At 35.5% G+C, this 15,647-nt stretch overlaps 1 protein-coding gene across 10 annotated transcripts in view; it reads left to right on the forward strand.

The window, feature by feature from the left end:
- Positions 1 to 15,647, forward strand: part of ank3b (ankyrin 3b) — a 633,883-nt gene that overhangs the window by 469,225 nt on the left and 149,011 nt on the right. For all 10 annotated transcript variants that reach the window (XM_039771398.1, XM_039771378.1, XM_039771390.1 and 7 more), the window contains 4 exons: positions 3,988 to 4,086; positions 9,403 to 9,501; positions 11,503 to 11,601; positions 14,891 to 15,088. In XM_039771398.1, coding sequence (XP_039627332.1) covers positions 3,988 to 4,086; positions 9,403 to 9,501; positions 11,503 to 11,601; positions 14,891 to 15,088 — 495 coding nt within the window. The remainder of the gene's footprint in view (positions 1 to 3,987; positions 4,087 to 9,402; positions 9,502 to 11,502; positions 11,602 to 14,890; positions 15,089 to 15,647) is intronic.

Consider the following 15,647-nt stretch of genomic DNA (forward strand, 5'->3'; position numbering starts at 1 on the left):
CATTTGAGACATCCAATGGAAGAGAATATGAACAGATATAACCCAATTTCAGTCTGTCTTTCTAATGGCGGGAATAACTCAATATATGGTTCCAAGGCTAAATCTATTCATGTGTAAGAAACTTTTAGAAATCTGACCCCAGGGAAGAAGTTCATCTTTGCTTAGTTTTACAACAGAGCATGAATTAAAATGAAATAGACTGATTTTATTTTTCCCCAGTAAATTGTTGTGATCATCACAATACTTGTGCAAGCTTTAGCAAGCTTTGACAACAGTTTTTTTTTTTTTTTTTTGTGCTGTGCCAGGACAGCCTTTTTATAAGTTTAATTTTAATGTTTGAAATAGATTATAAAGTCTCTCAAACTCCTCGAGCAGCTCACCAAGTCAGTCCATAACACAGATCAGTTAAATATGTATCAACAATGAGTGTAGTTGAATCTCTGCTAAAGGCCTTCCTGTTTAACAGATTCAACAATCTTCCTTTTAGTTCTCTCTTCATTGACCAAACTACAGTACATAAATGACACTGTCTCAGAATAAAAAAACAATACCTCAGTCTCACTACCCAGCTGCAGTTTTTTATATGGTTCACCATTAGTTAGAAACAACTAAATAATAAACTATGATAACAAACGCTGGCCAAATCCCCTATCTTTTCTGAATGGCCAATCTATTTACATAAGGCTCTTAGCAAATAAAAGTTATTATTTTTTAATACACACTTTGCCTCAAGTGCTATCTATACAATATGTTTCTACTGTTTTCTGTACTTGGATAATAACTACCACAAACGATTTCATTAGTATTATAGAGCTATAACTATAACAAGCCCATTGTAAGCATTTGGTGTATCAAAGAAGACCCATGTATAATTAAATAACTTACTTGCTTTTCCAGAAGGCACAAATTATTTCTCATAGTCCTTCTGTTTGCACAACCAACTTTCTATTTGGGATTTAATAACATTGATTGTAACTCACACTCTGGAAACAGAGAAAATCTGGACCAAAATTGAGATGAAATGTAAACACATGAGGAACCAGTTGCATTTCAAGGTGTTTTCCTTAGCAAGTTCACAGAGTTAAAATGAGAGGTGACACAGAGTAGATGCAAACTTCTCAGTACAGTTATGCATCATTAGAGTTCCGAAAAGAGGCGCAAATAAAGCTTACAAAAGATGACGAATCCATCAAAAACAGCTGTGTGTTAGGAAAAGAATTCTTAACCCGTACGGTGCATAATGATGACAAACCACTTTTTTAATACAGTAAAGATAATACTTTGCTTGAAAAAAAGTTACTGTAGTTTTAGATGTATTACTTATTAATCCATACAGCAATTATTCATTTGTTGTTTTTTTTTGCATTATTTTCATGTGCGTTATTTCATTTTGTTAAAATATAATAGTTGCTTTAGCTCCTATGACCCTCAACTGGATTAAGTGCATTTAATAATGAATGAATAGATAGTTATTCAATAAGTGTATGGGTCTGGATTATGTTCAGCATTTTCTGTGATGAAAATCCTTTCAGCTAGTGAACTAGTGACCCCTGTTTCTGGCTGGCAATGAATGACTATCAACCTTGCATGTTACATTCTAATCTTGATGCTCGGGTTAATGTTTCTGTCAAAATAAATTCTGATTTACTTAATATTTGTAGCTGTCTTTTATTTGAGAGAAAATGACTTTTCTCACATGAAGAAGTAATAGGAACACAATGAGGTTTATAGAACATTTTCCTCCAATAAATCTAAGTTGCTCTGCCCTAAATATAAAGCCTAATCCATTTTTCTGTTGAACTACACTATGTTTTAAAATTGTATTGATTTAGGCTGTTTGCAAATTAGGATTTATTGTTAGTCTTTATTTATTTTGAACTTTAGTAAATTCACAGGCTGATGAGGTGCTGTTTAACTGAGCTGCTGTTGTGAGTGAATAAAATTATTATTGAAGGATTAGTTTGCTATTTTTCAAGTTGAAGTTGCTTCCTCAAAATAATCATATATAATTTCCCACGTGAAATTGTGTTGTAAAGTGAAGCATATTTTATACATCTTAAAAAATAGGTAATCTGCTCTTGCATTTTATAATGGAGTGTATGGGTACCAGGGTCCCATTGGGAAAAAAGCCTTAAAATTTACTAATTATGTCTACTTAAAAAACAGTAACTTTAAAAAAATATGCCTTCTGCATTTTCGAGACACTTTGTGACAACAAAAAAAAAAAAATATCAGAGATTCTCAGTACTGTTTTCTGAAGGTAGGGATACATTTCTTGGTCACTTCTCTGCTTGCAGCAGGTGTCATGGGCAGAGTTTTGACAACATCCCCTTTGCCAAGCTATTGTATATTCTGCTTATTGTGCTACTTTTGCTTCTGCAATTCTGTTCCTTCAGCAATTATGTCCTGCCATGGCCTGTAATAACAGACAGTTGTGCACTCAAATTATGTGATTATTTTTTCCTAAATGGGTCCTACTTTTCTGCATTGTTATTTTAGATAGCCTGCAGAATAAGATTAATGCCAGTTGGCAGAGTACTGAAAAGAGCACATAGTAGTTTCATTGTATTTTGTACCAACAACAATAAATGTATTAAATATTGTGTTTTTAATAAAAGACATAACTTTTTAAAACAGCAAAGCCACTTGTATGTCACAATATAATCAGAAAATGAAAAATATAGTGTGTGTAGCAGAGCAGATTGAAATACCATAAACCAACTATCGCATTTTCAAAGCATTATTAGTCACTCTTGCTTGGGATGTGTTAATAAAAGAATTAAGGACATTGGTATTGAGTGATTAAACTCACTGACACTCACTGATACCAATTAATCTGTAAATACATGGGAAGAACATGTAAACTCCATGTTGACTTGACGCTGTGAGGTTAGAATGACAACTCTGTGCTACTCCTCCGCCACTGTTAAAACACCTGCACTAAACGTGCTAAACTTCAGCCTGATTAAACTTCGATAAGGTGACATTGCTAAATTGACCCTAGTGTGTATGTGTGTGTGTTCGCCCGGAGATGAACTGGTGCTTTGCTCAGGGATTTGTCCTGCCTATATTGCATTCCTGAAAGAATATAAGCAATTATAAGTGTTACTTTTTCCAGTTATTATTCTCTAGTTGTCTACGAACACAGACAGCAATTCACATCTGAGCATCAACGTTCAATGTTAATATTAATGCTTGGTGATGACTTTTTCCAAGGTGAATCCACACCCATGCCACAGGGAAAGATAAGCAGCGAAGTGAAGCACACAGCTGGAACCTTTTAAGATTGCTGAATATCACATCATTTTGCTTGGTAACATATTTTTCTTGAAAAATTGACATATTTGGTAGGTTTTGAGGCATTGTTTCACAATGGGACCCAAGTACTCCATACACTCTATTATAAAATGCAAGAGACGGTTAGTTACTTTTAAAAATTTATAAAATATGCTTTACTTTAGAGAGCAAATTCATGTGGCAAAATAATATATTCCATGATTGTACAGAAATAACTTTGACTTGAAAAATATTCAAGTTTCCTTTAAGAGAAAGTGCTTGTGTTTACTTGCATTGTTTTCTTCCCTCCTTAGCATCTGAATAACCCCTCTCTCTCTCTCTCTCTATCACTCTCTTTATTTCAATATTTAAGTGCATTTGGTAATATAGACCTTGGAATTACTTGATAAAACTTGAAGAAGCATTATGTCCTTTCATTATGTTGCTTAGCTACTTTGCACATAGCCATCTGTTTTTCCTATCCAGATCGATAAGACTATGGCAAGTTATATTTGGAAGGTTTGTAAGCATGGTTCATTTAAAAAAAAAGTTTTAGACACTGGGTATTTAACAACAAATGGCTGAGCTGAAATATTAACAGACGATTTGGAAGTCAGTCAGAGCTTAGCAAATGGCTACATTTGCACTGTTTCAGAAATGTGCACATGATAATATTACAACATTTTAACGTTTTCTTTCTCTGTTTTGCAGAGTGGTTTCACTCCTCTTCACATTGCTGCCCATTATGGGAACATCAATGTAGCAACGCTGTTGCTGAACCGAGGTGCTGCTGTGGACTTCACAGCAAGGGTGAGGTTTAAATTATCTATCAATAATAATTAACAAAGTCTTTTTGCACATTTACTATAAAATCCAGAAAATCTTTTTTTCAGCAACTATATCTGCAAGCACTATGGAAAATTTTTGTAAGATATTTTTCTTGAATTAAATTTAATAATTGTATTTGAAGTTTAGGCTTTAGGTCAAATATTTCAGTTGAGTTTACATCAAGTAGGTCCATGAAATTATGGATATGGAGTTGCCATGGAGTTTTTACTCCTTTTTGTTGTTGTTGAAGAGGTGTTATGTCACTGCCACTTATAAAGAACTTTGATAATTTGATGTTTGTGGGAAACACTTGCTGTAAATGCTTATCTCTGTAAAGTGGACCAATCATACTGCTTCCTTTATAAAAAAAAATCATTTTTGTTTCTAGTAATAAAGTTCAAAAAACATTTGAAATTTGTGTTAAATATGGCCCAATGGTCTAAACTGATATTTATTACTGTTACACAATGATTACATATTGTTTGTATTGAGGTTGACACAAATCAGACTGCCAAGTCCACTGAGATTTTTCTGTGACGGATTTCAGCCTTGAACATCAAAGAAAAATATTGTTAAATGTGCAACTGCTTGTTTAGTTCTATGTGTTGACCAATTGGCTAAAACTGTCATTTGCCAAGAAAAGAACTCTAGGGCTGCAGAAAATAAAACATTTTGTGTATTTTTGCAGTTTTTTTGCTTAGTAAACCATGGTGTTAAAATTTGGCACAAAACTAGTATGAACCAAAAATAATTGTTTCCTAGTGAAACACACGGACGACCCGTTGTCCTAAAATAAAATGCAAATAAAAACCATCTTAACAATAAAGAGCTGCTGATACTTCTATATTTTTCAGTTCTTTCTACTCCTCCAGAACTGATAATGTATTTTATGACTTCTGGTGGCTCATCTACTGTACAAAAGGCACAACTTTTCTATTTTGGCAACACATTCTTTTGTTTTCAGCATGATGTAACTGTTCTAAGTAGTGGTCTTCAAAGAAATATCGATGTAAGGATATAAAAGCAATGCTTTCAAGTAGTTGAACATTTAGACTTATTAACGATCTTCTTGATTGTTGCTGTACAGTGCTGTCTCTGGATTGTTCATGCATTTTTCCATCTTTGTCATTCTTGCATTCTGTATCCTGAACTTGACGCTCAGCAGATGGTGCTGCTCTTATTGTTGTTCTTCATCATGTAATCGGCCTTTATGAATTGGTTGATAGTGGGCCGGTGTTGCTGCGCTAACCACAGGTTACTTTGCTGAGGTTGGTGCTACTGGAATCTTTTTGAATTTCCACAAAGTATTAGGTAATAAGTTTTTAATTGAGACCAAGATCGAGGTTCTAGTCCCAGTAATTTGTGAGCAATCATATGCCAGAGGGAATGACAGGTAAAAAGGTTACCCTGTAACACTCGGGCTAGCTCAGTCAACATGATTAAAGCAATTCTGAACAGCCGGTGGCACTCTTCTCCTTGGGTCGCTTGAACAAGAAGTGACACCTTCTTCTGGGCAGTCTCGCTTTTTTGTCCCAGGGATCATAAGGGGCGGAGTCAGTTGCCTTTACTGGCCAGTTTTTCTGCTCTGTGGAGGAAGAAGAAGACAAGACAGCAGCAGCACCCCCTTTTAGCTTAGGGTTGTAGCACACACCTAGGAAGAACTTGGAGGATGACCCTCTGACACACATGCAAGACTCTCTCTCTCTCTCTCTCTGTATATATTATATATTATATATATAGGGGTTAAAAAAAGTATTAAAATAAACAGAAAGCTAACACAAGGCCTCACTAACACAGGCCCCACTTGGCCTGATTAAACAATATCATTTCTACTGAAATTGTACTGTACTTCTGTCTCAGCTGCACTACATCCCTGCCATTCAAGCGTTTCTTCCACCTCATTCCATACTCCAAGCTCAATAAGTCCCTCATAGTGAGCAGCCTCTAATTTGCCCCAGTAACTGCTTCTGGTTCTAGAGCAGTCTCTGGTTGCATTTTCGGGTATCTGGAGCAACTTCATATGTCTCTTGATATCCTATTCTTTAAAGTAAATAGCCTGGTATAGAAAAGTCTGAATCAAATAAGATTTAGAGAAAGATCAAATTTCTTAGCCCGTGAAAGCTTTTTGTTCATTTTTTGCCCTGCATTTCTATCTGTTGTGCAGTAATGAGAAAAAGCCTTTCAAATGTATTCTGAAGGCAAAACCTCAAGACCTCCCAGGACTAACACATTACTACTCTTTCAGACAATATATAAAGAATAATTCAAATTTGTTTTTTAATAACCTTCATGTTAATGGATACTTTCAACTGCTCTGTTAATGTATTATAGTGGTTAATAGCTATCACTGTGAGAAACATACTCCAGTTTAGAACAACATTTCTTCATTTTTATTCAGTAACTTCATCCTGGGTTCAATTTCCACCGCCAGTCATTCTTTGTATGTGAGTTCAACTGCTCTCCTATGTCTGCAAGGAGTTTTCTCTGGGTTGTTTGACTGACAACTGTTAATTGTTGGCTCTAGTTGACCCCATTGTGGATGTGTTTGTGGCTGTGCCATGAAATGGACTGGTATCATGTCTAGACTTGCTCCCCAGTATACTCAATGAAGCTGGAATAATCTTGAATTTAATTAATAGCTTGAGAAGTTACATATGTTTAACTTCTAGTGGAAGAAACATTAAACTATTAACTTAATGTTTTCTATAATTAAGGGAATGGTTCAGTTACTTTTCTCTTTCTTCCTCTTTGATAGGAAGGGAATGATAGCTCATATTTGTTTGATCTGCTCTTGGTCTGGTAATTAGATGTAAAAATGAAAGCAGGTTTCAGCAATCCATTTTTAGGTGCACTATGCAAAATAAGTTCAGCTTGAGGAATTTTTTGTATACATTATTATTTTACTAGTGAAACACATGGACCTCTGGTCGCATGCATTTCTCTCTCTTTGTCGTTCTTGCGTTCAGTTTCCTGCACTTGATACTAATCAGATGGTGTTGCTCTTCTTCTTCGTATTCCTGTTATGGTATCCTTTGTCATGTGATCAGCCTCAGCAATTTGATTGACACTCAGCAGATGTCACTAGTCCTTTTTTTTCTTTATTCCATGTCACTTGGTTTTGTGATCACATTGTTGTAAGAAACACACAAGTGCAGGTCATTTTGCTGAGGTTAGTGCTACCTCCATTTTTTTGATTTACCTGAAGGTTTTCAGGTCATAAGCTTTCAATCAACACCAAGATCAAGGTTCCAGCCCCAGTAGTTCACAAGTAATGGTGTGACAGACGTATAGACCCTAGCATTTTATAAATAGAGATAACTTGAAGGCTTTTAAGTATCAAAAGGCATTATAACTGCCGTGAACTGGAAATGTTTTGTGTAACAATTTGGTATGAAATTGTTCTTTTCAGAAGAATAAATACCATATTACTCTGAATAATTATTGAAATAGATAGTAAAATGCATACCAGTGAAAATGGAGAATTACATTGACCAGAAAATATCATTGTTATTTACAAACTTCCTTTCAGATTCAACACTATCCAGTGCTCCCCTACACCAGTCTGTTAGTTCAGTTTACTGTATATTCTCTTTACTTTCACTTAAATATTTATGAAGTACAGTATTTCAGTCTTCCCTATGAGGTAGTTTTCTCTACTTCACTGGCACAGAAATGTCTGCTAGGTATTCAACAGAATATTCATTACCCTATTAAGTCTTCAGACTCTGTACTACCAAAGCTGTCAGACCCAATTCCCCATCTCTATTGAGACCTTTTTTAAAAATTAAAAAAATATATATATAAAGAGTATGTGACATCAGATCAGATTAAATGTTTGTAAAGAGGATCATTTAAAAACTTATCATAGGTTGCTTTGATACAAGGTACACGTATGAGCAAATTTGTTTGCGACCATGTCATTTTTTATTTACAATTCACAGGTAATATAAAAGTTTAAAATTGGTTCAACATATATATTCTGGTCAAGCTGGCCATTTACTTAATTCATGACCTTTTAATTCTGTCCATCATTTTACTTGTGAATGTTGAACTTACCTATTAGTATTACAGATTCTGGCTATAGAACTGTTTTAGGCACCACATATACTCTTTTTATAAAGACTCCATGATCTAAATATCGTAATTGTAGGTAGTATGCATTCAGACAATAGTCAAAGTTTTCTACCTTGTAAATCAAAGTAAGACTGAAGCAGCACTCATATGTATCAGTCTAAAGTCCATCTACATGGGCTAAGTAAGTATTCCAATACTGGCACAATGACTCTCTTTTAGGACATTTTCAGAGTATCAGCGAGGCTATACTTATTCAAGAAACCTGTTTCCAGATCCAATGATTAAAGAGATGAGACGAGCTATACCGTGTTTGACTGGCATTTTCAATCTCTTTCTCAATTTTTACCAGTTTATTGATTATTGAATTGGCTTTCTGCATTATATATTACTCCCTTTTTTGGTGAGTGTGCAGGTTTAAAATTATCACAGATTATTTTTTCAAACATGATGAGCTCCGAGCACCTAATAGCATCATACCTAATTTTATCCCTTCAACTTAAACAAGGTGAGCAGTTAGGGTTACTGTATGTGGGGTATAGCATCACTAGATGCTCAGTAATAAAATTCACCCCACGACCTATCTCCAAAGGTAAATCAGTTTTAGGCTAGGCTCTGTTAGTTTTTGATAAATATTTCAGAGAATTTGATATTTTATATAGGCTCCTCTCTTTGGACCAGTTTGTGAAGTATAACCTAACCAACAGCATAGGGCTTACTACTGCATAGGTTTACAAAGATTTAAATCCAATCCTCTATGCTATGTTCACAATTTTGGGATATTTTTATTATTAATGATAATTATAAATGAAATTGTATCCACTAGTGTGGTCTCAAAGTACATATAGATTTTTTCTTCCACAAGTTTATTCTTTAAAAAAATTACCATTAGTCAGACAGTTACGGGAATTATACTGAAATACTTTACTGAAAAAAATGATAAGCAAAAGTTAATAATGAATTAGGTTTCCGCTCCCTTCAATTTTTAACTATTAGAGGTTTCAGGCTACTGTTTACAGTATTCTTTAGTAACAGATTTAGGCTGATGAGCTCATTGTGGTAACCATTGAGTGGGAATATTAAATCAAAATCAATACCTTGCTTAGTGGTAGTGTAATTCATAGAAAATATGCAAAAAAATTTCTTGAATTATGCATCACAATTGATAGTCCTTGTACTTAGCATACTCAATGGTTTTTAAACATGTTTGCATTTTCTAACTTGCAGAACGACATTACGCCATTGCACGTAGCATCTAAAAGAGGAAATGGTAACATGGTCAAATTGCTGCTGGAGAAAGGTGCCAAAATTGACGCTAAAACAAAGGTAAGAGATATAAATTCAGTTTTGAAAATAACTTCAATTAATTCTGCATACAGTATATTCCAAAACAAAGATCATCTTTCTGACTTTTTAACTTCATGATTTAGCAGGACAAAGCATGAATTTGGTTAATGAATAGTGAGTCAGCTCCATCTACAGTATTTGAGGGCACAGTGCCTGACATCTGTAATTAGTAGTATTATAAAGATGTCTGAAATTCATCAAAAAGTAACTTAAAATTACTACCAGTTAGTATTAGTTAAAATAACAGGGTGAGGAGTTGAGGATTATCTTTTCATATTTTTTTCAAAAGAATATATATGTTTGAATATCATCCAATCATAACCCTGTGTTGGTATCAGAGAGTGAAAGCCAAGTTGCCCCTTTACTGGGGCTGCAAAAATGACAACTGGCAAGAAATGTATTTCAGATGTTTTGTATTGTATCTAAAACTATTTTTATTCATTCTTCCACACTTTGTTGAACTTACCTAATCTACTTTAGACTCATGGGAGCTGAATCCCACCCTGACAGCATATGAGTGTAAGGCTAGAATTAGCCCTGGATGTGAATAGTGTTAGTTGTCAAAACAAAGACAAAAAATTACACAGAAAAATCACAACCTCAGCACCAGGGATCAAAAGTATTTAGTCACTTGTGGAGAGGTTACTTGTAGACCTTGTGTCAGCACCACATGGAATTCAGGAAAACACCATCTTGGTAGCACATCTGTGGCTACTATAATCACCACAAGATTTGAGAATACATTTCGAATTGTAGTATCATTTTACTTTATCTTTGCTCCTTTTCAGAGCAGTTATCAGTAATAATTATAAGAATTAATCCCTGGTTTACTTTGCGATACTAAATAATAACTGTTGACAATACATACATCTGTCATGTACAGAATGTATTAGATGCTTTTTGATAATTTGATTTTGGGTAAGAATGATATGAAAAATAAGATAGAGTATTATATGTTACCTTTTTCCTATTGTACATACTGCATGCCTTTTGGTAAATCCTCTCCCTGACAAGCACATTATTTGATTGTGTATTTTGATTTTGTGGTGCATAAACAAAGTAGATACCTAAGTAAATTTGCATATAATGTTTCTGCCATTATCTAAAACACCTTATGACATCACAAGATTATTTTCTGTCATCGACCTGCTTGCCTTTAAGAACAGAGATAGTCATTTCCATCTTTTATGATAAGAATAAATCACGTGAAACCACCCATTATATATACTGTATATTTGCTTAAGCTTAACCTTTATAAATCCTGTCCTTCAACCAAAATCATTCATAACATACTGGTCCATTTTAACCTCTTTTAATGTGGTAACTACACTTTTTTAGGAAAAAAAATACCAAAGAAAACATTAAAAACATTCTCAGTCTCACTTAATAAAATAACAGATTCAAGGATAGGTTAAAGAACAAGTCAGGGACCAGCCTGGAAGTGGCATCCTGTCCATCACAAATCCCACTCACGCACACACACACACACACACACACACACAGAGTCTGATTCAAGTCACCAGGTAATCTAATTAATTTAGCACAAACATATCTATGATGAATGAAGAAAACCAAAGTACCCATAGAAAAACCCACACAGACACAGAATATGCCAGACTCCAAACAATTGGGTGCTAGATTTGAGTTTAGGGTACTGGATCCATGGGCAACGGCACTTTCTACAGCTATACTATGCTGGCCAATCCAAAAGTAAGAAAAACATATTCAAGCTGCTCAGGTTAATTCTTGTTTGTGTCATTTCTATATATATATTTATATAAAATTGTAGCATTAATGGATAGGTGGTGGTGGTCTTTGCAGTCTCCTTTTGTCATTATTTTATTTACATGGGATATAACAGGACCTTTTTTTAACTTTCAGAATTTAAAAACCTGTGATATTAAGAGTAATGTTGTTTTGATAAATTTTGTTCGGTCCATTTTTTGTTTTATATTATGTAACTTGTTTTTCTTTTTATAGGATGGTTTGACCCCTTTACACTGTGGTGCACGAAGTGGCCATGAACAGGTTGTGGAGATGTTGCTTGACCGAGGGGCCCCTATTCTATCAAAAACAAAGGTATTTCCCTAATCTCTAATTACCTTACTTTATTTTAAACTGCTTACCGCACATAAAACTATATAAACGATGAGTGACATCACAAGGAGCAATTCAAAAGTATATTTAAAATGTCCGGCATTGAAATTAATGTTTATTTTATATAGAACGATAATGATTATTACAATCAGAGATTTACAATTTCAAATAAAATGTATCTTTCAATGCACATGTCAAAGCAACTAAAATAAGGGAAAAGAACTGGAAGAGAGTTGCAAAAGATGGTATAAACAAAAACTCTTATTATAATATAGCAGCAAGAAGAAATGTCACATTAGTTCCTTAGTAAATGAGAATCCTGCTATGCAAAGAGCAATAATATTCTTCCATCTATCCAAATTTTTAAGACACACATTTACAACTGTACAACACATACAGTTTTCAATCACCCTTTGTTTTTTAATTAATATTACTATTGTATGTTTTTTTTTTGTAATACATTTTTTATAAAGCATGCTGACTAAATATAGATAAACAAATGGAAACTTTTTTTTTTAACTTTTTAATATCTGTGTGTTGGTTGCAGTAAATGTGTTGATAGATGCAAAATGTAGCTTTATATAGTAGTGATCTCTCCATTTCCTTATCTACCTGTACTTCAAAGATATCGGGGCTAGAGTCTGTTCCCACAGCCCCAGACACTAACATTGAACAGTCCAACATTGCCAGTCCATTACAGGTCATGCCTCCTGTCCTCCAGTTGCCAACACAAGTACAATTTAGAGTAGCCAACTAAAATAATGCACATCTTTGGGATGACAGCCGTCATACTCAGAGAAGATCCACACAGATGCAGGGAAAATGTACAAACTCCACACAGATAGTATTCAGTCTGAGTTTTGAACCTATGACTCCAGAGCTGCACCACATTATAATATTAATAAACACATAAGAAAGATTACAAATGAAAGGACATCATTCAGATCTTGTCACTCGTCTGGTCAACTGCTTTACATAGATTTGTTCAATTTTTGTATGTTGTCAAGGTAGTTATTTCATCAATATGATCCAGCCATCCATCCATTATCCAACCCGCTATATCCTAAAACAGGGTCACGGGGGTCTGCTGGAGCCAATCCCAGCCAAAACAGGGCACAAGACAGGAACAAATCCTGGGCAAGGCACCAGCCAACCACAGTCATCAATATGATTTAGCATTTTATTTTTCCATCAGGCAGCACAGTGGAGCAATGGGTAGCGCTGCTGCCTTGCAGTAAGGAGACCTGGGTTCGCTTCCCAGGTCCTCCCTGCGTAGAGTTTGCATGTGCTCCCCGTGTCTGCGTGGGTTTCCTCCGGGTGCTCTGGTTTCCTCCCAGACACATGCAGGCTAGGTGCATTGGCGTTCCTAAATTGTCCCTAGTGTGGGCTGGTGCCCTGCCTGGGGTTTGTTTCCTGCCTTGCGCCCTGTGTTGGCTGGGATTGGCTCCAGCAGACCCCTGTAGTTAGGATATAGCGGAATGGATGGATTTTTCCATCATGTCTTTCTATTTTAAAGAACATTTCTGTCTTTCCTCTTTAAAACACTTTTTTTATTAAACCTTAGCAGTAAGAACAGAGCTGTTCACAGTGCTTGCTAATTGCTCATCTTTGAAGCTGAAGAACATTATTGTTATTATGCAGCATACCTTTGAAGATGCATTGAAATCTGCATCAGCAATTCCTGTTTTTGAAATCAGTTTCATACATCTGCAAATTCTGATGCAGTGTCATTCATGTTTTCCTCTGAAACTGCTATTGTGTCTCTGAAAGATCCCAACCCAAAAAGACATGGCATATCTACAGAATACACCTTTCTCTACAGGGAAAGCTGAGTCATGAAGTGTAACATATAACTTTGCATCTTGGGGTGGGATGTTAAATTTGTCCTTCGACATTCCTCTGAGAAAATGTGTGTGAATTTATGGTGATTTTATATTAAATGAGGTATCTACTATTTTCATATTACAACGTTATTAGCATTACTTTCACTTTCCGTGTTGAGGTTGAGCTCTCCCATGTCCATGGAGAAATAGAAATAGAATAAGGTGGCTCTGAATGTGAATAGGGAGTGGAGGGAAAGGATACAGTTCCAATATACTGCCCGTTCAAGTTTGCTTCACTGAAATGACTTTGTAGTTGCTTGAACCTGTAAAACAACTGCATAAAGTACAGCACCGCCATTGTGGCTAAATCTCTTGTTTCCAGCAATTTTGTCAATCCCCACATCATAAATGTATCCATCCAATGTCCTTGAGATCTGATGTTTTGATTTCTCTAACCAAGCAATTTCAGACCTGGTGCTCATCATACACTGTATATTTTTTGTCTTCATTGCCCAGATTAACTCAACAAAACTTCATTAATGACACATGAAGCAGAGAAATCTTTGGCACACTGGCACGACTGGTGATTTAAAGTCCCTTCACAGGAGCATTTCAAAATTCCTGAGCCATAAACAAGCGACTACTCTATGGCCTCGGGAGGTGCCCAGCTGATATCACTACTCCCAATTTTGTGCCTGTGGGAGACCCTGTAGCTTACCAGGGCTCCTTACTTATGCTGCTTCATCTTGAAACTCATGTTGTTCCTTCCAGTCCCCCAAAAACTCCTTGTATCATGTTGCTCCGTTTAGTCATCATAAAGTCCTTGTTACACACTCCTCTTTTCTAGTCTGAGCAAACTGACTGTTCAATATGGTTCTTTTTGTGCTACTCTCTACAAGACTCTGTCACTCCCTAGAAGTCCATGGACACTATTGCTGTGGTTTCCATGTAGGCCCAGGTTACCAAAAATCATTTCATTCCCTCTAAGGACATTATCTGTACTATTCTCAATTACTGCAGGTCCATATGTCACACCACAATTTTGTTCATGTAGCAGTGGTTGACACTGCTGATTCATATCTCCAGTAAAGTGGGTCTGAACCCTGGTCTGATCACTGTACTTCTAGATTTCACATGTTTCTATGGTCTTTTCTATGAACTTTCATTTTCCAGCAACATTCAAAAGATACATAATTAAGTTGTTTAATAACTTTGTGTGGGCTCATAAGAATTGAATGTAGGTAGGAGTGTATATTACTATGTACTGGCGAGGTGACCCTTCCATGATTTGTTCTTACCCTGTGCACACTTCTGAACAAATAGACTATGGCTGCCCAATTGCCTAATTTGGATTGAGTGACTTCAAAAATGGATGAATGAAGGTTAAGACAAAACAGAAACTACATTGTAAGTACATGCTAATGGGTTATTCTGCTTCAAATCTACAGAATGGTCTATCCCCGCTGCACATGGCCACCCAAGGAGATCACCTCAACTGTGTCCAGTTCTTATTGCAGCACAATGTGCCTGTTGATGATGTCACAAATGACTACCTGACAGCTCTCCACGTTGCTGCACACTGTGGCCACTACAAAGTCGCTAAGGTGCTCTTGGACAAAAAGGCCAATCCTAATGCCAAAGCTCTGGTGAGTAGAAAAATAATCTATAAAAGACTACTGACCTGCTGTGAATGATGAAATGATGGAGTCTGATTTCCACTAAGCATTTTCTATTTGAACAAATAGTCTTTTTACTAAAACAATTCAGCAGTGTATTAAGAAATTCATTTAGACCAATGCTGAAAAATGTTTTGTGCTATTATTGTATTTCTCTAAAATAATTTATGGCTTAGGAAAAATGGTGTGCATAAGACATTTTTCTGTTTTTTTCTTCTCAAATGAGTCTGCCAGGCTACAGATGATGGTAAATTTGATTCTTAAAAGTTCATAGTGTTCTTTTGAGTCATGTTTAGTGTTTCTTCATCAAAACATGCACAAATCTGGAATGCCATCTGTAGTAAAATAGTAATGTACCAATGTGTGATGTTGAAAATAAACTAGTAAGTACAGTAACGCTGCCCTCAGTACAAATGATTAAACACCAAAGTAACTGCCTTGTAGACCAAAACATTTACTGTATACCCAAATTTGAAATAATGCTTGGCTTTTTTCAGTATTTGACATTTTTAGTGCATCAATGGACTGT

This window comes from Polypterus senegalus, chromosome 1 (assembly GCF_016835505.1).
Source record: "Polypterus senegalus isolate Bchr_013 chromosome 1, ASM1683550v1, whole genome shotgun sequence".
NCBI classification, from domain to species: Eukaryota; Metazoa; Chordata; class Cladistia; order Polypteriformes; family Polypteridae; genus Polypterus; species Polypterus senegalus.